Genomic DNA, 24,769 nt, shown 5'->3' on the forward strand with positions numbered 1-24,769 from the left:
TAGCCATCTGCAGCAACAAGTTGGGGGGTGAAGACAGGAAGACAGGACTATAGTGTCTTTCTTTTTCAGGCAAAACAGATTCAAACGTTAAATAAGCTTTCTGAGTCAGAAAGAGCAGTTGGGCGGGGCTTCTGTGAATAACATTTAACTAAAAAACCTGTTTTTCAGTAGCAAAAGCTTTTATAATCTTCTAAGAAGCATCAAAGCATATTAATGGTGCAGGGAAACCAAATAATTCTTTATTTACTTAATTTTTTTTTAAATTGTGAAATGCTGTTTGCATTACAGGAAAGGAATCCAAATAGAGGAAACAATGAAAAGCCCAACACATCATCTTTAATGTCCACATACAGAAACATATTATAGCCAAAATCACTGCAGCAGGACAGAAATCTGATTTCAGGTATTTATTAATTTAACTGGTTTTATGAATCTGAATTTAGTGCTTTTAAAAGGATCATTACCTTTTCTTTTTTTCTAGCCTGCTGTGTTCCCATTCACGTTTCATCTCTGTGGGTCAGGCTGACCTCCACCCTGGAAATGATTATCTACAGCACAGCATGACCCACAGAGACAACACCACAAACACCGAGTGAAACAAGACACAAAGAAGAACATACACATGGCATATTAAAAGGGGAAAAAAACAAAACAAAAAGAACCCACACATTCATACACTGGCTTCTCCACCAGTCCCACCACTAAGGCACATTTACAGGTGATTTGTTCACAGAGTGAGGAGGAGACTGGTCTGCAGACACAAATGAACATGCAGGACAGATAACACACACTGAATCAATATGTGTCATCAATAATCAAACGAACTTGTCCAGCAGTCAGTTGACCTCATCCACAGGATCAGTAAAGTCTTTGGTACCAATAAGGACACTTAGAGATACAATCAATCAATCAAAATGAAGTACAGCTAATCAGTCAACAGAGAAACCAACCATCACCGATAATCTATCATTTTTCTTTTTTTTCCTGTTTTGTTGGAATCAAAACGAGCAGATAATCAATCAGTGCTGATTAATTAGTAATAGAATCTATTGAGGAACAGACTCTTGTTTCATTTTGGATTAAACTTTGGCTGTAAAAAGAAAAGAAACATTGATCACTGATTGAAAACCTGATTTTTAAAAAAGGTAAAACAGACACACTCAATAACCCCTAATCCTCCAGCAGTAAAGCCCAGACCACATGACCCTGAGGGCCGCTCTGATTGTCTGATTTTCAAAACAAAAGTCTTGTTTAGGAAATATCCCAGCAGCAGCGTCTGACGCACAGATGGTGGGAGCTGATTGGTTCCAGCTGACCAATCAGAAATGAGTCCTTAAGGCCCCGAAAAAACTCCACAAACCATGAGTCTGTTTGTGCAAAAACCCAAAAAACAAAAAAAAGAAAAATCATGGAAACAGTCCAGTAGTTCTGGAGCAGAACCAGAACTTAAAGCTTCAAGTGTCAGAGGCACGGTGTGAATTTCAGCCTGGTCCCAGTGCCACAGATCCTTCATGGCTTTCCCACATCCACGGTGATCATAGTGAAAAGGTCAAGCTTCTGGATGCTCACCACCTGGTAATTCAGAGAGTTTATGCCGTCTTTGTACATGGTCTCTCGAGTGTGAGCAATCCGGTTAAACCTGGAACCAAAAACAGCATCCAGACCCTTCAGAACCAACAGCCTCACTCTTAAAACCACATTTAGCCATCATTTTAATTAGCAGTATAAATATTGATGAGTAATGGTACTTGTTAGACAATTGTGGATCATTATGGTTGTCAGTGTGCAAGATGATTAGGTCTTTAGCATGAATGCTCACCTCTGTTTTCTACACAGACATACATTCACTTTTCACTGATCACATCACATGCTCACACACACACACACATCACACGTTCACTGTTGCGGACACACACGACATATGTTCTGCAGGAGGGGGCCAGAGTTGGAGGCCTCTGAGGTTGGGTGCAGAACTCACAGCTCTAAGATTCCAACTGGGCTCCCCATGCGCAAGTTAAAACCGATCGATCTCTGTTCGTCTTGCTTTGTTCACGGGAATAAGTCTCTGAGTCAGCGAGGTCTATAAGTGTAGACCTAACAGTACTGATAACAATAATAACACATTTTTTGTGGGCGCCTTACTAAAACCCAAGGTCAGTGTTCAAAGCATAGAAGACAAAGAGTAAAAAGGATTTAAAAAAACAAAAAAACAAAACACCATTAGACAATAATTGGAGTCGATGTTTAAAGAGAGTGAGCCAGTTTGAAGATGCATTTTTAGTTTTGAATTGAATAAGGGAAAAGAGCCTGTGTTTCTAATATCAGGTGGAAGTGAATTTCCGAGCTGGGGAACAGAGCAGCTCAAAGCTCTGTTCCCAAAAGTGGTGAGATGGGTGCGGGGAACAATAAGGTGAGTATCAGAAGAAGACATAAGGGAGCGGAAGGGACTAGCAACACAAGCAGGGAGGAGCCAGGTTATGGAGAGATTTGAAAGTGAAAAGCAATATTTTAAAAGTGATTCTAGACACTACAGGCAGCCAGTGAGGTGGCTGAAACACAGAGGTGATGTGCTCTCTGAGGGTGTGGGCGAGTTACGATCAAGGCTGCAGAATTCTGGAGTTCATCAAGGGACTTGTTAGGGAGACCAAAGAGAAGAGAATTACAATAATTCATCCAAAAAGTGACAAAGCCATGGACAAGGATGACAGCAGCATTGAGGGTAGGGCTGCCACAAACGATTATTTTGATAGTCGACTAGTCACCGATTATTTTTGCCATGAGTCGACTAATCAGATCATGCATCCATTGGACGTAAAACGTACAGCTTACTGCACCAGCATGGATCTGCTCTTATATAACTATCATTAGCTTACAGCTTTGAGTGTTTAAGGTATGTGCTAACTAAAAATAAAGACAAGATGATAGTTTATTCAATTTTAATGAAATTAGCAGATTGTCTTGGTGGAGTTTAATAAACGCAGCCGTCTGCTCCTTGCTATCTAAAATATAACAGGACACCGGAGAATATTCTGGAGCATCTCACACTTCTGATAATCAGTTGTCTGCTTGATGTTTATTCAGCTGTGTAAAAACTATAACTTTAATCTCAGCCAAACCGATTTACTCAGGAACAAATAAAATACTAAAAAAAACCAAACAATAACATTTTAAGTTATCTAAGTGACTCATATATCATGTTTAACCTGAGTAGCGAAAGACGGCGGTGGGTCTGAAAACGATTTACCAAGAGTTCGATGTTTTCACGAGCTCTAGTGAGCCTTGAACCCCGGCTAGCTATCGAGCTAGTGGGTAACAGACGTCTCCGAAAACGTCGGAGCGCTTTTGAAAATATGTGGTTAGGGGTGGGTTTTTATAATAGATTCATTGATTAAAATCGATTCTGGCTTGGATAACGTAAAATCGATTCATTAAAATCCTGAATCGATTTTTTTAATATAAATTTATTTTGCCCAAAATGCCAGAATCTCTGGTGACATCTCACAAAATTTCAAGAACCACCAAACAGTTAAGACAGTAAATGAGAGCAGGAACATGGATTCTGCACATAGACTTAAACACACAGCGCGACCCGCGGATCAGAATCAGATGTTGCCTTTCTCACAGTCGGGGCTGAAAGCCGACAGCTCGCTGATTCTGATCTGTCGGCGGCTCCGCGCTTTGTGTTCACGCCCTTAATGAGCCGATTCTAAAGCTGTTAGTTTGATCTCTCTCCAAACAATATTGACCGAACCAGCAGCAAAAGAAGATCCAAACGCTTCACATAAACATCGTCATGAATTCACTCTGACTTTTACTGTTTTGCTTCCACCGCGATGCACAGCTCTCTCTCTCTCTCTCTCTGTACTTCAAGAACAGTTTCCCTTTCTTCATTATTCGCTTGTTTGTTACGCAAAGTCTACTGTTGTTTACAGTGCTGTCAGCCGCTGTTTTTTCCCTTTTATATTCTTCTGAAAAGAAAACCTAATTTCTGCTGTTCAATACTGAACAAATTTAAACTTTTTAAAATTATTCAAAATGCAAAACGCTTAACCGTGTCTCTAATAAAACCGCTGTAACGTCAGAGGTAATGTTCATATATTGATTAATGGTTTTCTTTCGTTTTTGATGTACTGCAGAATATTTTTATAAAATCCCAGGCCAGGAAAATCACTTTCATGTTTTTCTGTGTTTTATCTTCAGCTACTTTGACACAAAGGCCTCTGCTGTGATGCTCACACCTGTGATAAAGTCTTGCGTGTGTCAGCTTCCTTTTTATTGATACAAAAATATGTAAATGTACTGATCTGAATTATAATATTTCTGACTGTCAAAATTTCCCAGATTTAAATCGAATCAAATCGAATCGTGGATCGAATCGATTCGGGACCTTGTGAATCGGAATTGAATCGATTCTAGAAATCAGTGACGATACCCAGCCCTATATGTGGTGTCTTGATAAACTGAGCAGATATTTGAAGTTTACACAGCTACATTCTCGCCTGAAAATATGTTAAATGTTTATTTTGTGACCCAGAAAGAATAATTAAAATATCAAATATCAAAACTAACTAGCTGCTGCCATTGTTGGAAACTGAGCAGGGCCGCGCTATGAATTCTGGGATAGGTTTGGCCACGAAGTATACACCCGACCCATCCTTCAAATCTGGGGAAATGAAGGGCGCATTTGTCGGCCGCATTTGTCGGGAGTCTTCGAATTTGGACAGTCTTCGTCGTGTCACTGTAACGTAATCGGCCTACAAATGCGGTCACAGGAGGATGCGGTTCCTGAATTTGGACACAGCTACGATACCGGACGCTGCTTCTTCTTCTTCGGGTTTTAACGGCAGCTGGCATCCTTGTACATGCAGTGCTGCCATCTTCTGTTTCAGTCCGTTATTACACTCTTAAATCCTACTACTTATTCCTGCGTCTTTTGGGATCTTACAAAGCTTCAAACGATGCGCCGACTATTAAATTAGTCATCAACGATTTTGATAGTCGACGTAATCGTGACTAGTCGACTAATCGTGGCAGCAGCATGGAGGATGATGATGGGATAGAGATGACTGATGTTGCTTAAGTGGAAGATTAATAAAGTACTGTCGAGGATGACACCCAGACTCTTAACCTGAGTGGAGAGAAGGATGGAGTTGTCATCAATATTAATGGAAAACCTGTAGGATTTAGTTGAAGTGGAATCTGTGCTGACAGGTGGAGCTTCTATTTTATTACCACTGAGTTTGAGAAAATCAGAGAACTTTGGTTAATCTTCTTAAAGCAATCAAAGAGAGATGGGTGGAAGGGAGAAACTGGGTTTGGAAGAAATACACTGCAGCGGATCATCGGCATAGCAGTGAAAGTCAATGTTATATTTCCAAAGTATGCAACAGTGAGGAATAACATTGGAAATGAAATTAATGAAATTAAATCTCATGTGACAAGTTTTATATGAAGTGAAAACAGTTCAGGAGTGGGTGTACTCCAGCGTGACTCCCTGTCATCATGCAGAATAAACGACAGTGTGTGTTGTGTGTGTCTGGTATAACAAGCAGAGTTGTGTGAAGATGATTTGGGTCTGCACCTCTGTGGGTTTGGATCATTCATCTTGTCTCTGTTGTGTCGGATCATGCGGCACTTCCCGATTTCACCGGTGGCTCTGGAGATGGACATTCCTTTAGATGCCAGCCTGAAAACACAACAGTTTTTTTAAAAGAACATATTTAACCTGTCTTTCTTTGATTTATATTTTTTAAATATAATAAAGATGGTAATAATTAATTTGTAGCATTGAATTATTTTTTGGTAATTAAAAAAAAATGTTATTATTGTCCAGGCATGCATTTTTTTTTTCTTCATAATTTTATAATATATTTTATAATATAATATTTTCCAAGTGTTTGTAAATGTTACATATTTCCTTTTTGCCCCATATAAAAATGTTCTTTTCAAACGTGGGTAATTTTCATGCACATATTTATTCATTTTTATGATGATTCATTAGCTGATGAGTGGATAACAACACATATTTGCTGTCAATTCAAATCAAATAAAAGCCTCAGACACATAAAAACTGACACTGGAGCTGTGGTTGACCTGTAGACTGTGGATCATGTGACATGTGTATAAAGACGGTATGTGATGTAGGGCGGCTCGATTATGGCAAAAATGATAATCACGATTATTTTCACTGAAATTGAGATCTCGATTATTTGACGATATTTATTTAACCCTAACGACCTACCATAGAACCAAGTCCGCCAGAGCTTATATTATTTTTTTACATGTTGTAGTGCCATTTGTGGGAGCATTTCAAGTTGCTATACAACTGTTATAGCCCATATTTTAATAATATGTATGCATTAAGTCCATAGTAACTACATTAATTGCAAAAAAGTGCAATAAACTACAAAAAAAATTGAAAATCGTTTTTGTTTTGTTTTTTTACATATATTTCTACTTGGAGAAATTTAAGAGGTTTATCCCTCAAAACTTTAAATACAAAAAAGTTGCAAAAAATAGTTTACAACAACAGGAAATTTATTTTGAGTGTCTTCATAGTTTTATTTTGGAGATACAGCAATTTTTATATACTGCAGGAAAAACAAAAACAATCCTATGATGCAAATTTGCAAAGAAAACAGCAGGTGCATCAAAATAAACTATTTCCAGCAGTGCAATTCGAGTTCTAAGCATCACAGAAACTATTCAGAAAAGTCAAACATGACCAGTATAGGCTTTTAAGGCCTACAAGTTAAAAAAAACAACTACATTTTCCGCGAAAATGACGTCACTTCCGGTTTCGGGCAGGAAATGGCGGACATGCGATAGTTAGCGGTGACGTCTGTTTCAATGTGGGAAGTGTTACGAACAGCTGATCGGATCGGCAAAGCGTGTTTCTGGAATATTATGTTTTTGTTCCTGCAAGCGCTTTTTATGCAATTTTTGCAAAGCTTTATGTGGAAGGAAACCGTGACCGAGGACAAGCTGATGGCATCAGATGTAAGTTTCATATGCAAAACAAATTATTGCGCTAGCTTACACAGTTCAGGTTCTACAGGGATTTAAAAATAGTTACACAAAACAGAGCGTGCAGCTCTGACCGGCTTTAAAGGGTTAACAATAACAATGTATTGAATAATGACTTTAAAAAATAATATAAAATAGTGTGCAACACCACTGAAGTTTTTTTTTTTTTTTTTAAACTCTCTTTTCAACCAACGGCAGTCACTCTCCAAATAACTTCTGCTTAGCTTTCCGAGCTTCCCTCGGGTCCTCTTAATCAGCGGTCTCCAACCTTTTTCGCGCCACGGACGGTTTATGCCCAACAATATTTTCACGGACCGGCCTTTAAGGTGTTGCGGATAAATGAGGGAGGGGCTAATAATCGGCTCAGTCATTTTTAATGATTGTTGAAAGCCCAGATCGTAATCGTGATTAAAATTCGATTAATTGAGCAGCCCTAATGTGATGTGTTTGTAATGACACGAGCGAGTCCGCTGCAGCATGTAAAGCAGAAAATGTACCTGTTGTAGATGTCATCGTCCTCTCCTCCCCAGCCCCAATAGTTGTTGGGAAAGCCGTTGATCTTCAAGTATTGCTCTTTACTCAACGAGGAGACGCCTCCAAAATACTGATTGTACGGTAACCTGCAGAGGACAAACAGGTCATTAAAGCTGACCGACATGATCGATCTTGGATATTAAAGGCAGAGGAGCTAAAATGGCTCATTTCAGACAAAGCATGAACTGAGGGACTGCACCAAGGCCTAATATAAGGTAAATTATTATTATTCTAAACTGTGAATCGTGCAAAGTGACTCTAATAAAGTCAAGAAGAAAAACATAAAGCTGTACATTATAAGGCCTCACTCAGCTGCAGCCTGCAGAGCATAGAGGAAGCAGCTTTCACTTGTTCTCATAACCAGTTACCATCCTGTATTTGTACAAAGCAGTTTTGTGTAAACACTTCGTGTCGTGATCTGAGTGACAGTGGACATTTTTTCCTTCCATGCTCAGCCTGTTTTTCACAGAACAACAGCAGGAGGTGAAATGACACACATCAGCTTCTTTGGGCTTCCTGACAGGAAATGCTGCTGCTCAGGGACAGCGGTGACAGGAAACAGGAAGGGAGGTTTTCTTTCAGTACCCACCTCTTTCTCAGTGGTTTCAAAGTCTGTCTGTTCTCTTCACTAGAACTACACACTGTCTGCACGATTAACCCGGCCCACAATACAGATTCAGTGCTGAGCACATCCAGACCTGAGTACTGACACGTCAGCTCTGCGGGATGATCCGATGCCAAAAATGGCACTTTCGTTTCACATCTCACAGCGAGACCAAAGACAAGGATTTTTAGAAAGAAAAAAAAAAGACCCTCATTTCTCAGCTAGGAATGCTTCAAGGAGGCTTTTTTTAAAAATTTATCTCCAGCAGCAAGTCTCTTTTACTCCAAAACTGTGACTAATGAGTTCAATCACTTTTGTGTTATATAATTATCCCAGCCTCAAACACAGCATTACAGTCAGCAGCTGCACAGCCTCTCCTGTGTTGCAATGCAGTCAGACAGGCTGGAGGATCCAGCAAGAAAAAGGAAGAGGATGTTTTTCCTCAAAAACTTCTAAATGCATGCAAGCAGGGGTCATTTTTTACAGTTCCAGGGTATTGTTATGAACTAATCATGAGATAATTCTGCCTGACCTTGTGTTCGACCTTGGGTTACATAGCTGAGATAAACACGACTCCTTTAAAAGTCTCCTCCCAAAACATGTATCTGACAGGTATACGGCACATACTGTGCCTCTCTCAGCTGACCTCAACAGAACAGAGTTTGACACCATCAGCTCAAAGCATGACAAAGAGATCCTCAATAACAGGGTCAGGTTACAAGAAATTGATAAACCATTACTGTCTATCTGTAAGTACACGTGTAAAATGGAGGAATTTCTGAACTTCTGTTCTAAATCTACGAGGTTCTGACTGGACTTTGACTGTAAGAAGTACATATGAATTTCTGTGAATGTAGACAGCAAATGATTTCCAATCACAGTTTTTATCACTAATAGCAGACTAACTCCGTCCCATCTCGATGCACTAAAGTTGCTTTGAAGACAACAGTAGACTGCAAGTTATTGCAGACCTGGTCCCCGACTTTGAAGTAATCACTTCAAATCAACGAGATCCCAAGTTCATTGGAGATGGTCACAATAAATCTGCTTGTCTTGCACCTCCATTCAGTTTTCCGTAGCGTAACTGTCGTTTAAGTTTCTCATCCCTTTATTTCCTGTGGCGTCTCACCTGAAGCCGAACTTGTCCATGGACACAGACAGGTGCCGAGGCTGGCTGAAGCACTTGTAGGTGTTGCGGTCGTCCATGGGGATGAGGTCGACATCGCTGAAGACGAAGCAGTTGTAATCGTACTCCTTCAAGGCCTCCGCGTAGCCAATGTTCAGCAGCTTGGCTCTGTTGAAGGTCTCGTCGCCATCCTGACACACACACAGGTAATCACGGGGTTAAAAGTGCAGCACTGGTTAAAGAACAGAGTGTGAAGTTAGTCACAAAAAACACTTTCAAACTTGACCTGTATCGTAGAGTATATAATATAGATCAAATGTAATGAATCCATCACCAGGCAAACAATGATGTTTTTTTGTCTCCTTGTACAGCAGCTTCCTGATCGACCGGTTTGAAGAATGTTAGACAACTTGAACTGTACAAATATGCAGAAACTGATATGCGTAAAAGCCTCCCTCGAGGTAATACAAGATAAAGCTCAGCATGACCTTAAAACATTGCAGGATTTTGAGACAACACAAACAGTTTAATGAAATTTTACTGGGTTTAAAAATGTTTATGTCTGCGCTGACGTACGACTATCGTGTCATAAGATTACAGGGGCTACTTTCAATGCAGCCTAATCTGCATCACCCATTTAGTGGTGACAGACTTTGAGTCTCCTGCTACACTCTTAATCACTTTATGCAAGTCTGCAGCATTTTTCTTGCATTTAGTGTACTTTCTGCTTCATATGAAAAAAAATGACTTCCTTCAAAGAGAGAGTGAAGTCAGAAGAGCCGTTTAAGGACAATAAGACAGCACGAAGCTGCTCCAAATAGAGGTTATTACAGTGCACAGAAACTTTAAACAGATGGACGAAAACTAGAAAAAAAATATAGTTAATCCCAGCATGATGGATCATTCAAGCTATTAGACTGAGTCTTCTGGATTCCTCGGTGACTTGTTACCAGCCACCCAAATCTTCATACTGCCTCGAGGTGATAAATAAAAAACATTTAAGTCACACATCTGCACTACCCCATAAAGTAAATAAAGTTGGTCTGACAGCTTCAAGTCACATTGATCAAATAAAATCCTGTGTGTCTACACTCTTCACTCTTCAAAGGCACAATGCCCAACAAAACATCCTAATAGATAGGATTTCTATCGCACACTAGGGGAGTTTAAGGAAAGTTGACCTTTGACCTGGATGTCTACACTACATGGCCACCTGGCGGAATGACAACAATACAGGGAGTGCAGAATTATTAGGCAAGTTGTACTTTTGAGGAATAATTTTATTATTGAACAACAACCATGTTCTCAATGAACCCAAAAAACTCATTAATATCAAAGCTGAATGTTTTTGGAAGTAGTTTTTAGTTTGTTTTTAGTTAGCTATTTTAGGGGGATATCTGTGTGTGCAGGTGACTATTACTGTGCATAATTATTAGGCAACTTAACACAAAACAAATATATACCCATTTCAATTATTTATTTTTACCAGTGAAACCAATATAACATCTCCACATTCACAAATCTACATTTCTGACATTCAAAAACAAATCAGCGACCAATATAGCCACCTTTCTTTGCAAGGACACTCAAAAGCCTGCCATCCATGGATTCTGTCAGTGTTTTGATCTGTTCACCATCAACATTGCGTGCAGCAGCAACCACAGCCTCCCAGACACTGTTCAGAGAGGTGTACTGTTTCCCCTCCTTGTAAATCTCACATTTGATGATGGACCACAGGTTCTCAATGGGGTTCAGATCAGGTGAACAAGGTGGCCATGTCATTAGTTTTTCTTCTTTTATACTCTTTCTTGCCAGCCACGCTGTGGAGTACTTGGACGCGTGTGATGGAGCATTGTCCTGCATGAAAATCATGTTTTTCTTGAAGGATGCAGACTTCTTCCTGTACCACTGCTTGAAGAAGGTGTCTTCCAGAAACTGGCAGTAGGACTGGGAGTTGAGCTTGATTCCATCCTCAACCCGAAAAGGCCCCACAAGCTCATCTTTGATGATACCAGCCCAAACCAGTACTCCACCTCCACCTTGCTGGCGTCTGAGTCGGACTGGAGCTCTCTGCCTTTACCAATCCAGCCACGGGCCCATCCATCTGGCCCATCAAGACTCACTCTCGTTTCATCAGTCCATAAAACCTTAGAAAAATCAGTCTTGAGATATTTCTTGGCCCAGTCTTGACGTTTCAGCCTGTGTGTCTTGTTCAGTGGTGGTCGTCTTTCAGCCTTTCTTACCTTGGCCATGTCTCTGAGTATTGCACACCTTGTGCTTTTGGGCACTCCAGTGATGTTGCAGCTCTGAAATATGGCCAAACTGGTGGCAAGTGGCATCTTGGCAGCTGCACGCTTGACTTTTCTCAGTTCATGGGCAGTTAGTTTGCGCCTTGGTTTTTCCACACGCTTCTTGCGACCCTGTTGACTATTTTGAATGAAACGCTTGATTGTTCGATGATCACGCTTCAGAAGCTTTGCAATTTTGAGACTGCTGCATCCCTCTGCAAGATATCTCACTATTTTTGACTTTTCTGAGCCTGTCAAGTCCTTCTTTTGACCCATTTTGCCAAAGGAAAGGATGTTGCCTAATAATTATGCACACCTGATATAGGGTGTTGATGTCATTAGACCACACCCCTTCTCATTACAGAGATGCACATCACCTAATATGCTTAATTGGTAGTAGGCTTTCGAGCCTATACAGCTTGGAGTAAGACAACATGCATGAAGAGGATGATGTGGACAAAATACTCATTTGCCTAATAATTCTGCACTCCCTGTACCTCTGCCTTTTTTTGGGGGGGGGGTAAAAAGTATCTCATTGAAGTGTAACATAAGTGTCTCAGGTGACTGCGGGTTTCCCCAACATTATAAACCGTATATTTGCATAATAACTGAAACAAGCTCACTGAATGAACAATGGGCTGTGAGGAAGACCTCACCATCTCTAAATCGAGGACAGAACCTAAGGGTACATCTTTCACCATCTTACAATGCTGTTACTGCAGCCATTCTCCAACTGTTTGTGAATGGTACTCATGACCATTGTTCACAAACAGACCAGCAGTGAATCCAACACTCCTTCACTGATCCTGGTCCAGTTGTCCTTCATGATGAATAAAGGAGCTGTGAGCAGCCACGTGGGATGAATGAGAGAAACTTCAGAACTTCATGCCTGCTGCTGCTGTGCTAATAATAACTCGGGTTTCTATGGGAGCAGTAAACAGACCTCAGGTGATTACGCAACAAACGTGAGCACTGAGCAGGTGTGAAGGGAGCCTAAAGATGAAGGTTGATGTACATCTACATAAACGTAAATCTTCAGATTTTCCATCCAAAAGTACAGAAGCCAATTAATGGGTAGTTTCTAAAGTCTAAACCTGACCAAGGTGTATGGAGGGCCTAAACATAACTGAGTTCTTGTTAGTGACTAATCTTAACCAAGTAGTTTTTAATGCTCTAACCAAACAAGCGTTCTTTTTAAAAGACTAAACTAAACATATTTATTTTTAGGGCAAAATCAACCCAACAAAGGAGTTGTGTTTCAGCTGACAAGCACACAAAGCTAGAGATCCTTCAGGTGACTTCATGAGGCATGAAGGCAAGTTGAGATCTGCAGCTGCTGCAGATATCTGCATCACAGCAGCTCTGTAGCATGCTTTAACAAGTGTAATCATGCAAAAAAATAAGAAGTGCGCCCGAAGGGAACTGATAAAATTCCTGTTGCCAGAATGAAAAGATCCACAAAGAGGTTAGTAAAGCTTCACAGGAAACAAATACAGTAGAAACAAGTTGGAGCAGATAGAAAACAAGAGAAGAAGGAAGCCTGTATTACCAGTCAAACGGGGGTTGAGCCTCAGCGTCTCCAGGGCCACAACCATTGATCAGAAAGGCCTGACATGCAAAGGGAGGGGAGGTTGGAGGGGTGAGGAGGGGCAGCAAGATAAGCACAGTGAGGAGGAAGAGGAGGAGGAAGGACACACACACAAGAAAGAGAAAAACAACAACTGTGAGTCACACAGAGAAACAAAGCAGAAGAAGAAAGTTCAGAAATCAGTCAGGTGATTGACTATGACGTTCAGTCTTCAGTCACTGGGGTCCATGCAGTTACAACAACACACACACACACTATATACAACAGCTGCGTGTGCCAGATGATGTTTGTAAACAGTCACTATCACCACATATATTTACTGAGTGTTAAATATTTATGATTCAAACCCTTCAATTTAAAATGATTATATTACAAAACTATTGTTTGTCATCTTCCATTCAATTGTGTGAAATTTTCATCAGCGACAGCCTCCTGCTGGCCTACGTGCAGACCGATGTTATATTAGCATTTATCTTAAATTAAGTTTTGTGTATGTTTACGTTAGCATATACCTATAGAGAAGGTAAATCAGCAGATATTTGAATGGAGGCTGGGAAACATTTGGATTAGGTTTGGATACATGCAGAGTGACTGCAGGTAAATTAGAAGATATTTGAATAGAGTTCCGTGGTATAGAAAGGCAAAACACTGAGGTCTTTGTTGACTGGAAAAGCAGGTGCTAGTTTACTCGTGTTTACTCGTCTCTGTTATTTAAGTTTTCTGCAAATGAACTCCCACGTATTTAGCGAATATTCATTCGTTAGGTCACCTGGGTTCACCTGGGTAGGTGTAAACTGACCCTGATTCTGTCTGCAGGTGGGGCACCAGCTCATTTACATGTAAATAACACCCGAGCTTGCTTATCCGTCCTCAGAGGCCTGGTGGCTGGCTTTCATCAAACCAAGCAGCAAAGATCCTCAGACCAAGCACGCAGACTGTAACTATACGCAAAGTTCTTATTCCCACACAGACAGCAGAAAGCAGTGCCCAGAGGCACAACATTTGGGAGCAATAACAAATTTCTAACAAGTTTTTAATTGATGGCCTCTACTGCATATCACAAGCTCTCCGGATGCTGTGTAAACACATTTTAACATTTCAACTATGCAAAGATCCAGAAACACTGGTGACTTCTGAGCCCCAAAACTAAAAACTGTCCTTTTATTCAAGTAATCAAAAAATAATCAACACAGATGAGAGTTATTAATTTTGAATTTTTATTTCAATTCAGTTTTGTTTCCCTTTGTAGGATTTATCAGGAACAGGATCTAAGAAGCTGAGAAAAGACATTACTATCCAAACACAACACTTGATGTCACACAGACACATTCGTTTGTTTAGTTAAACGCATCATCATCACCTACATCTTGGAGTAGCAGAATCTGTCAGCTTATCAAACTGTACAACAATAGTTTATTTTGATAATAATTTGCCTGAGTGGGTTTTGTTGGGCTTAAAATAGATTTAAGCGTATTTACTTCAATCCTGCTAAGAGAGATGTTAAATAACTCCTCTGGTAATCTATAAGTGGTGGGAGTAACTGCAATACAATGAATCTTCCTAGTAACCAGAGTCCAATCTAAACCTAAAATTGTTTGAGATGGGTGACTGATCCGACTCGAATTTCAGCTCCAAAGCCACTAACGCTGTTAGTGTTGCTCCAGTTTGTGTTGTGCTGATAAGCCTTCTGCACAACACAAAACACAGTGAACACACCCTCTCTGTGTACTTAAGCAAAAGCCACCAGTCTTTCAGTCACACAGTTTCCAGAATCCTCAAAAGTATGTGACACTGCGGCCTGCAAACATCAATAGCACTAGTGATCACACTCCCAGTTTCCAAGAATTCACAGTAAATTCTGCTGATTGAAGAAGCTTCGCGTAAGAAAGAAGTTTAGAGTTCTTACTGTGAGATACTCTGTGAACCACCTGTGGATTTTTATGTTAAACAATCATGATGTGATTGAAGAGTAGACAGAGAAGTTCAAAGGTATTTCATTAATTGTTCCAGGATTGAAGCCTTTTTTTAACCACTGTTCTCCACCCTAAGAGGAACTTTAAGAGCTTTACATCTGATAGCCACTGCTCCTTTTTAGTTATAAGATGGGGTCCAGTTCAAAAAGAGGCAAAAAAATAAATAAATAAAGATTATCATCTTATTTTTAAACCCCATGGCTTGCTTTCATTACTTATTTTTCTTGTTAATCTAATACTCAACAGTAATTTTAAAGGTAGTTACTGCATTAATAAAAAGTTTGATTTTGTACAGAGGACTTATTATAAATGGTTTATTCCTGTTGTAAATCAATAGTTAGCTACATGAATAGCTTAACTGACTGGTATTTCTGGTCAGAAGTAGCAAGATCAACCCCCTGCACACACCCCCATCAGTCACATTTGATAAACTTCTTTTTATCACTGACAGCTGCACACTGCAAAACAAACTCCTGCCATCGCACAGTAAGGGGGAGTGATAGTGAGGAGGAAGCACCCAGACACAACAGTGTATTTAATGTCTCCAAACTGATTATTTCATGTAAGCAACAAGCTGAAGCTTGAATTCCAGGAATGTATCTGGCGTTGTGAGGCTAAAGAGCCATTCATGCCAACACTGGCGTCACACAGGCAGGAGACCTGATGTATTATTTTACTATTTGTGAAACCAAACTCTGGATAAACATGCTCTCTCTCATTTCATTTTTACGCAAAGAGGCCAACAGTCCACCCTGTCAAGTAAACAGTGGAACTTATACACACAGGATTTTAATTGTCCCTTTGTTCTCATGTATGAACACACATCGCAAGTGTACCTGGTTGATGACGTAGATCCCGTAGTCGAGCTGCTGCCTTTGCAGGATCGGGTGCAGATAGTACAGCCAGTACTTAAGGTGCTCTTCTCGGTTGCGGAACGGGATGATGATGGCCACTTTCTGCAGCGCCTCGCAGTCTTTGGGTTTGAAGCGTCCGCCCGGCTGCACGTTGGGGTTCTCCTTTTTTATCAGCTCCAGGTTTACAGGAATGTTAAACTCCACTCGCAGGGGACCCACTGAGGACACAAACACCAACATCAGAGAGTCTGACTACAGAGTAAAGGATCAGCACAACCTTTTCAGGTGGCCACAGCAGAGAGCTTCACCCACAGGCAAAAAACTGAGACAAAGTATTATTTAAAAAAAAAAAAAAATAGAGTGTAGAAAAACAAAAAGTTAAATAATATATAAATATACAACAACTAGGCCTCATTCACTAACATCCACATGGAAAAATACAGTAGGATAAGCTAATGAATAAAAATTATTCCAAATATTCTGGGAGACAGGCAGGTACCCTGGGAGTGCTGGACAGGGCCATAGAAGGCCCTTAGCCCATATGGCATTAGCCATAGAATACCAGAACTGGCAGGTCCACCACTGGCGTCCTGCTCGTCACAGATGAGAGCAGCTTCACCGTGAACACATGTGACAGCCGTGAAAGCATATGGAGAAGCCGTGGAGAACAATATGTTCCCTGTAACATTGTTTAGCATGTATGTATTAGTATGTAGGGTCAGTGATAGTCTGAGAGGCATATCTATGGAGTGACGCACAGACCTCCACGGGCTCAGCAACAGCACCCTGACTGCCATTAGATATCAGGATGAAATCCTGGGACCTGTTGTCAGGCGATACACTGGTGCCGTGGGCCCTGGGTTCCCGCTGGTGCACAACAATGCCCGGCCTCATGTGGCGAGAGTATGAAGGCAGTTCCTGAAGGATGAAGGATTTGATACTACTGACTGGCCTCCACACTTGCCTTACCTAAATCCGATAGATTGCGCTCAAAACTTATGTTTGGCTTATGCCAAGTTGCAACTCAGACTGTCCAGGAGCTCAGTGATACCCAGGACACCATCTCATCTCATCAGGAGCATGGCCCAACACTGTCAGGCATGCATACAAGCAGGTGGGGGGGGGGAGGCATACAAACTACTGAGAACCGCTTTTGAGTTGCTACAATGAAATTTGGGCAAACTGGACTAGCCAGTCACACCTTGATTTTCAGGGTTCATCCCTCTGTGAGTGATAAATTTCATTCCCATCAAACGATGCGGAGTCCTTTCATGCCAAACATATCACCAAGATAACCAGCACCGCCTCCCATTAAACTCTGATGTGTTATAAGCATTATATCTGAATGAATGAAAAGAGCGGCCCCTGAGAGACGAAGTAAAATGTATCTGAGGAAAACTGCTGTGAAGAGTCTGGTCACATAATCGTCAGGACAGGTTAAATGTGTTTGTGTACGCCTGCAGCGTGTTCTTCCAGTCTGTTCTGGTTTATTCTGACTGAAATGATGTGAGCACAAACAGCAGGACAGAAAACTGTTTTTGTCCTGCAGAACATTTTCCAACCTTCTGCAGTTCTCAGTGTGTAATCAGAGAAATATGCTGCTGCAGAAAGCGTCCAAAAGTCCAAACAGCTCATTAACACACAAAGATTTGCGCTCTTCATCCAGAGAGCAGTTAGACGCTGATCTCAGGTCAACAACTTTTATACAGCCTGTATATTCACGTCATTTTCCTGAACACGGAAACATGTCTGCCCGCGCGTTACGGACATCTCTGTAACAGTGACATCATGCTAGACCAGTGCCAAGAAAACTACAGCTAGAACAGAGTCCTACTCATGTCAGATAAAATGTTCTGCTCCTCTGCAAGTCCAGAGTACAATTTCTCACCGTGTGATGACGTGTCAACAGAAACCAAACAGGACTCCCTAACAGAGGAAGCAGGAGCACAGCTGGAACCATTTTACCACATCCTTCACTGTTAGCCTTCCACTCGTGGTTTCAGCACAGTTTCACATGTTAATATGTTCATCTTTAAGCCACTTCAAGCTGCTTTCAGTTGGTCATCCCTCTGGATAAAGATTTAAGGTCAGCTATTAAAAGATGTACGCCTGTGTGAGATTTGATTTGTTAAATAGAGCAGCGTGCAATCATATTTCAGGAGTTTTGAGATATCCTAATGGAGTTTTGTTTGTTTTTTATAAAGGGGGAGTTAATCTTGAGCTGAGTATTTACAGTCATATACAAAAGTTTGGGCAATGGCTCAATTTTCTCCCTATGATACAGTGAACAACAATCATAAGCATGTCATAAGTTTCAAAGACTTTATTGCTAAATAATTCACTTTTACAGTGTAGAGTCCGTATTTACAGTTGTGAGTCTCCTTCATAACGTTTTCAATCCTCCGTAGCATGCTGGACTTACCAACACTCCTAGCTAATCACAGTTTGTGCTTTTAAAGGACTGCTCGTAGGTCTTCAGTTGAATTAAAAGTTGAGAAGTTTCCTGCCAATGGATACAAACTGCTGGATAATGTCACTTTGCTCCTGGATCATTCAAGCTGGTCTTTGAGGAGATTTAAGGGCAGTCTTTAAAAAGCAGACTTGCACAGATCATTTTACTGGAGCTAGAAGAATTTGGACTGTTTTTAAGTGCTTGTTTGATTCTGAAACCCGAAGGAGCGCTTGGACCCAGAAAGAGCGAATGGCAAATCATATCCACTTAACAAGCGGATTTCAATGGTCTTTCTTTACTGTGAAAATTCAAACCTATTTGATAGTGAGGGTTCACTTCAGCCAGTTTGCCATCTATGAGATTGGAGCAAACACAAGTCACTTGACCTAAATAACCCCACAGCTGACCAATCGACTGATCCTACATACCCATTACTGACCTCTGGCTGTCAGACCGTAGATTACATGGAGCCATCTTGTGGCTCCACGTAATCTGCCCAATACTTGAGTAAATATTAGTTAGGATAATAGGAGCTTTTGGTCTTACAGAAACAAATAAGTGTTGTAGAGTGAAACCTCTTTATATGACACAATGTCTGACAGAGTTCACAGAGTCAAACCATTGATCATTTTCACTGCTCATTAATAACCAAGGAGAGCAAACTTAATCCGGCTCAAACAGAAAGAAAATGGACAGTGTGCAATGAATATTAATTGCACACTGCAAAAAATAAATGAATAAATAAATATATAAATGTCTATAGTAGATTGTAAAAAACAATCTTTTTTGTGTAGCATGAACATCCATATATTGGGTAGATAAAGCTATAAAGCTTATGAAAATACAGTTAAAAATGTATGTTTTCTGTCACATTTTCTAAAGCTGTCTGTACGAGGTCACAATTTTAAAAATCCACACTTTCACAAGTTCTCTGTGTAGTTAAAAGTCAAGATGGGTTCAGACTAGTTCGCACTCAGAAACCAAAGAGTGCGATGAAGCTGAATGTCTGTGGGCTGACAGAGCTGATCTGAGAGGTCTGAGGAGGTCCGAGAGGTCACAGCTGAGGAAACGGTGAGATCATCAGACTAATAACAAACATCCTGATCAAAGTTACACAAACTGATCAAACTGAAAGTCCAGACAAACACGCAGAGAGGACGTTTATGAAAGAGAACACAGAACTCGTACTAAAAGTGTACCTGCACTACAAAATATTTTATAACACTGTCTGCACCTGTGATTTGGAACAGACTTGTTTTAAAACCACAGTCCACCTCATAATGGACACAACTCATTCAACCAAAAATGCAAAGCACCTCATGAATGTGGATTCTCTCCTTTTAGTTGCAGCACTCTAGCTAAAACCTGCAGTAGGCTGGCGAACTGGTTCATGGGTGCTGCTATGCCAAAGTCACAGAGGTTGCAGAACAAGACGAGGACTCCAAGCTGCAGTCCAACACGGAGGAGATTGAGTGTGTCTATGGGAGGAGAGACGCACTCGAGAGCCAGCTGGTCTGAATGTTTCCGCTAAAGGGGCTCTGTAAGCGTTTTTTTATCTTATAAATTCCAACCTTGACATGAGCTGTGTGTGTGTTTGCATGTGTGTGTTTATAAAGGAAGCCTCAGGACTGGAAACCTCAGGTCAGATGTGAACAGACAGCATCTGGTTTCCTCTACTCTACCTCCTCAGAGACTCGTAAGCCTGCAAACTGCTGCTGCTTCTGTCGGCTGTTTCTCACAAACAAAGCATGGAGGACAAGCAGCTTTAGCAGAAACCCGAGCTCCAGCAGAAACTCAGAGGAGGAGCATGTACAGAGGCTCTGATTGGCTTGCATTATCTCACATCTGGAGAACATCCCAGCACCTCTGACTGCATCCCCACACCAGGAGGAGACATGAGAAGAGAGGAAACACCTTATTAGAGATCTTTAGATCACAGCTGGATGACACTGAGATTTAATGTGAGCCAAAACTACGAAGTTTAAAAGTAACCGAACACCTGGCTGCAGCTGTACATCGTATCTCCTGAATGCTGTTTGGACTCCAATCAGATGAACTCAAGAACACACAAAACTCCCCCATAAATCAAGCCCATTCTGGTGTTTAAACTAGAGCCATCTGCAACCCCACAGATTCATGAAACCTAACGTGGAGGCAGCTCCTCGTGTTCTTCCACCTCATCTATTTAAAAAGTAACGACACACACAACAATTACTCTCATTTTGGTTATTTCAATCTTACTGCGCGGTCATGTGATATCGAAAAAAGTTGTTTCCAGCTGGCTAAAAAATAAATAATGGGAAAATGGTAATAAAGTTGAAACTTTTCGTTGTTTTGGGATTTAGTTTGTAATTTGTAACCGTTCACAGACAAAGATGAGTTGGAAGAGGTATTAACTGGCAGTAATCCTCTTCGGCCAAAATCAGCACAATACTATCATAGGAATGATTTCTCAGCTTGGGAGATTCCGGCTCTCCGAGGAGCACATGAATGCAAAGGTGCATGCACTCTTATTATTAAAGCAAATTAATCACATTTTTGAGGTTTAAGACTGTGAGGAGTGATTAAAATTTTAATATTTTCTGTCTAATTGGTTTACTAAAAAAAAAACCAAAACAAACATTAAAGCTTTCCCACTGCTAGATTTAGCATGTGTCCATGAAATTCATACACATATGCAATTTGACAAGATTAGTCATTTGAATTCTCCTTTATGGAAGGAAAGGAGATAATGCTGTCCCATAATTCATAGTGATGCAGACATGAGAAGCCTTAATAAGGAGGAAGAATGGAGTTACACTGGATCTTTTTTTTGTAATGTAATAATGGGAGAGAGTAATTTCTATACCTGAAGGCAGAAGGTGACCTTTTTTTCTTTGTGTATCTATTACTATTACTTTTATCAATATAAAAAGCTGTAAAACCTATGAAAAATACCTGACCAAGTCTAAAGATCTCAGCTAAATTGCAAAGCCTTGTCTGTTCACCTATCCTGATACTGGAGCAGATCCTGAAGCTTGAGCTTCATATTTAGATCATACTTTTAAAACCTGTAAGTTTCATTTCTGCCAGCATCACTGAAAGTAGGTGCTCTCTAATGCCATAAAGTGGGAACAGAAAGTGATTTGTAACTCGATTGTGCAACAGGCAAAAAGAGTACAGGAATGTGGCTTTAAGGCAGCCACATTTCTGAATTAAACTCTTCAAGTGCCGTTTTCATTTATTTAATATCATAGAGGTATGGACTGTTTGTTGGACAAGATGAGCACGTGAAGGTGTCTCTTTGAGTAACTGTTCTCGCGCCTCTTCTCCACAGCAGAGTGATGTGCCATAGTAAATAATAACAACCAGTATGAACTAAGTTTAGTAGATAAAGCTACCCTAACTGTAGTTTTTGTCAGGAAAGGAAGACACGATGTCCAGTGTGCTGCTTTTTTCTGCCACGACTCATGCTGTCACAGCATCGTCAACCTGAAAAGGATAAGCGCAAGAGAATGGATGGATGGGTCTTAAACAATGTCTTACCCCTGCAATAAGGCAGCATTTCCAACCTCGGGCAGTTATTTAAAAAAATCCAGCTCCACAAACCGTTTCTAAAACAACAATTCAAACACTCAAGTGACCTCATTTGTTCTTGGTGATGAAACTTAAAGGAGCAGTACAGTATCTTGCTACAGAAATACAGTGAGGTGTCGGGAGGGAACAAGTACACTATTTAAGCCCCAAATGCTTGGTTTTAATTGTTAGTAATCTGCATTTATGCCGTTAAAAAGTAAACGATCGTGAGTCGTGAAAAGCATATTTATTGTTTTTGGTAGTTGAAGCTAAAGTCTGTTTGAATAGGTTATTAAGTCACAGAAACCAATACTGTCACAATTATACTGCCCTGTTTCCTATTAAAATGTGAGGACCGAAACTAGTCAATCTCCGAGGTTTGTGCTGTTTTAAACCTTTAAACAGACTGTGGACCTCAGAACCAGGGTTCTGGCTAGTCTTACCCAGCAGGGGGGACGTCTCGGGGCATTTCTCCAGCTTCTTCACCGGCTGCTCCAAGACTTCCCCCTCTTCGGAGACTTTATCCCCGTCTTTCGCAGGCTCGAGTCCGGAGGTCACTACCGGGTTGTTATTCTGGATCTTAGGGATGTTATTACTGGACTGCTGATTCTGAACGAAGGCGAGGCGGAAATCGTAGGAGCGGACATAGAAGACCACAGTGACGGCGATGTGGAGAAAACAGAGCAGCACCACCAGCTTACAAATCCGGTGGAGGACGCCGAAGTTGACGGAGGACTCTCCGGGCATCCTGGCTCGCACAGTCCCGGAGGTGTTTCGTTAAAACCCGGCCGATGAAGCGGAAATAACGTCTGTTTCCCCTGGTCGCTTAATGTTATCTGCTTTCAGACTCCATTTTCCTGCAAGTTGTCGGGAAAGTTTCCAAGTTTCCTGTGATATCCGGTTAAAATAAGAGCGAAATGTCGCGGGAATAAAGCGAATAACCGAGACGTCAAAAACAAAAACGAGCTCCGTCACGTTCAGGTGGATGGTAAATTAATTAGTTTGCCCCTCAGTTCCGGTTTAAAATAAACTCACAGCTACGCGGTTCGGAAACTATGCGTCTCCGTTAAACGGCTCTTTTAAAGTTGGCTAACAAACGTTAACAAATCCCGCCGAAAAGTTCTGAAAAGTGCTCGAGAGAAACATCCGCACGTCAGTCAGTACCGGAGCCGGGAGCAGCAAACGTCAGTTCGGAGGGTGAGCTGCGAAGTTCCGGAGAGAGTGGATAAACTTTCGCGTGCCGCAGAGGACACTAACCTGTCAGTGTGACGAAACTATTGTGAACACCTCCGGTTTCAGACTTTCACAATAAAACACAAAACCACCCGGAGTGCCGTTTCTCTAAATGCTTACTAATAAATTATATGTTATAAATTAATCCCACTGATCTGTCAGTCAGTCAGTGAATTAATCAATCAAGAAGTCTTTTTCTATATAAAACATGGATGTATCCATTGATAAGTTTTTTTTTCTTTTATTGACAAACACTCTTTTTAATATAACACCCCCCCCCCCCACACACACACACACACTCCACCCCAAGGGAGGGAGTAGGTAGTGTCGGTTTGTTCGCATCCACAGCTTTAAAGACATATTAGGCCTTGCATTTGACCTTTACCTTCACTCTCACTGCCCAAGGCCAAAGTTAATTGAAATAAAAATTCAAGAAACCATATTGAGTGTTCACATATGAAAGGGCAACACACTTTTGTACCTGTGCAATACAGTACCCTAAAATGCCACAATGAGGCACATAGTGATTAATATAACATTTCAACCAGTTCTGCTCCAATCATATAGATAAACATAATAAAAGAAACACCTCACCATTTAATCTGTCACTGTTAATCAGCTATGTACCACATGCCTTCAAGTACTTTCATGATCATTTTTAAAGGCCACTGTCTTAGCTAATTATAGGCCAATCTCCAAGCTTCCTTTTATCTGAAGATGGTTTATTTGAAGAGATCCAGTCAGGTTTCAGAGCTCATCACAGTACAAAAAACAGCTTTAGTGAAGGTTCCAAAAGATCTTCTTATCCTAACAGTGGAGAGGCAGACCCAGGCCAAACTGTAGAGGTCAGAAGAATTGTCAGATGATTAATGAGACAACATCGAATGTAAGAACTACTAGAACTCAAATCAGAAATTATTGTTAAACATAAAAAATATACAACTGTCAAAATTATCAGAGCACCAAATCATTTAGGATGTATCAGATTATTGAATGAAATTACTCACATAATCAGTTACTTTTTTCCTATGCTAATATGCTAGGGTGACGATAACACCTGAGAATAAAATTAGCTAAACTCTTCTTAGCTCCTAGCCAGACCTTTATTTTGAAGGCAAACGCAACGATTTTCCTGGAGGAAGTTCACGGTAGTGAATTTGAAGAAGAGACTTGGCTTCCGGTTATACAAAGCAGTGACGTCTTCTTACCGCCTACAGACTTCACAAATCTTTTATTTGCGTTATGAATCATTGATCTTCCCTGAGTCAAGCTAGTTATTCTTAAGGATTAAAGGCTGTAAAGAAATTAAACGAAGAAGACGAAAAAATAAATAAATAAATACATAAAATGAAATGAAATGAAATAAATCATACTAAAATAAAATAAAATTACTTAAATCAAATGAATTACACAAAGTAAAATAAGAGATAAAAATAAAGTACATTAAGACAAAATAAAACAATGAGAAGAAACAATTTAATAAACAACCAATAAACAGGTAAACAACAACAAACAATGCTTCAGTTAAACAAACAA

General features: G+C 40.5%; 1 protein-coding gene across 2 annotated transcripts; it reads right to left on the reverse strand.

Annotated features, from left to right (window-relative positions):
- Nucleotides 1–223: 223 nt before the first annotated feature.
- On the reverse strand, nt 224–23,261 carry b4galt1l (DP-Gal:betaGlcNAc beta 1,4- galactosyltransferase, polypeptide 1, like). 2 transcript variants are annotated; one of them, XM_085360394.1, is made up of 6 exons: nt 22,444–23,261; nt 15,976–16,211; nt 9,294–9,481; nt 7,524–7,646; nt 5,582–5,686; nt 224–1,639 (listed from the first exon to the last, which is right to left on the reverse strand). In XM_085360394.1, the coding sequence occupies exons 1-6, from the start codon at nt 22,745–22,747 to the stop codon at nt 1,510–1,512; spliced, it is 1,086 nt and encodes a 361-aa protein (XP_085216520.1). In that variant the 5' UTR covers nt 22,748–23,261; the 3' UTR covers nt 224–1,509. The 2 variants fall into 2 exon arrangements, with proteins under 2 accessions (XP_085216520.1, XP_085216513.1); XM_085360387.1 differs by lacking the exon at nt 224–1,639 and having other exon boundaries at nt 4,407–5,686.
- Between the last annotated feature and the right edge of the window lie 1,508 nt (nt 23,262–24,769).

Source organism: Diplotaxodon limnothrissa, linkage group LG2 (genome assembly GCF_057381915.1).
Source record: "Diplotaxodon limnothrissa isolate DT_005_m linkage group LG2, D_limnothrissa_male_GT1.1, whole genome shotgun sequence".
NCBI classification, from domain to species: domain Eukaryota; kingdom Metazoa; phylum Chordata; class Actinopteri; order Cichliformes; family Cichlidae; genus Diplotaxodon; species Diplotaxodon limnothrissa.

Excerpts from the sequence above, each read along its gene's own strand:
- b4galt1l (XM_085360387.1), bottom strand. The coding sequence starts at position 22,747 with ATGCCCGGAGAGTCCTCCGTCAACTTCGGCGTCCTCCACCGGATTTGT. Across the intron at positions 9,482-15,975 it reads GGATCTACGTCATCAACCAG|GATGGCGACGAGACCTTCAA; the intron begins GTACACTTGCGA and ends TGTGTGTGTCAG. Across the intron at positions 7,647-9,293 it reads ATGGACAAGTTCGGCTTCAG|GTTACCGTACAATCAGTATT; the intron begins GTGAGACGCCAC and ends TGTCCTCTGCAG.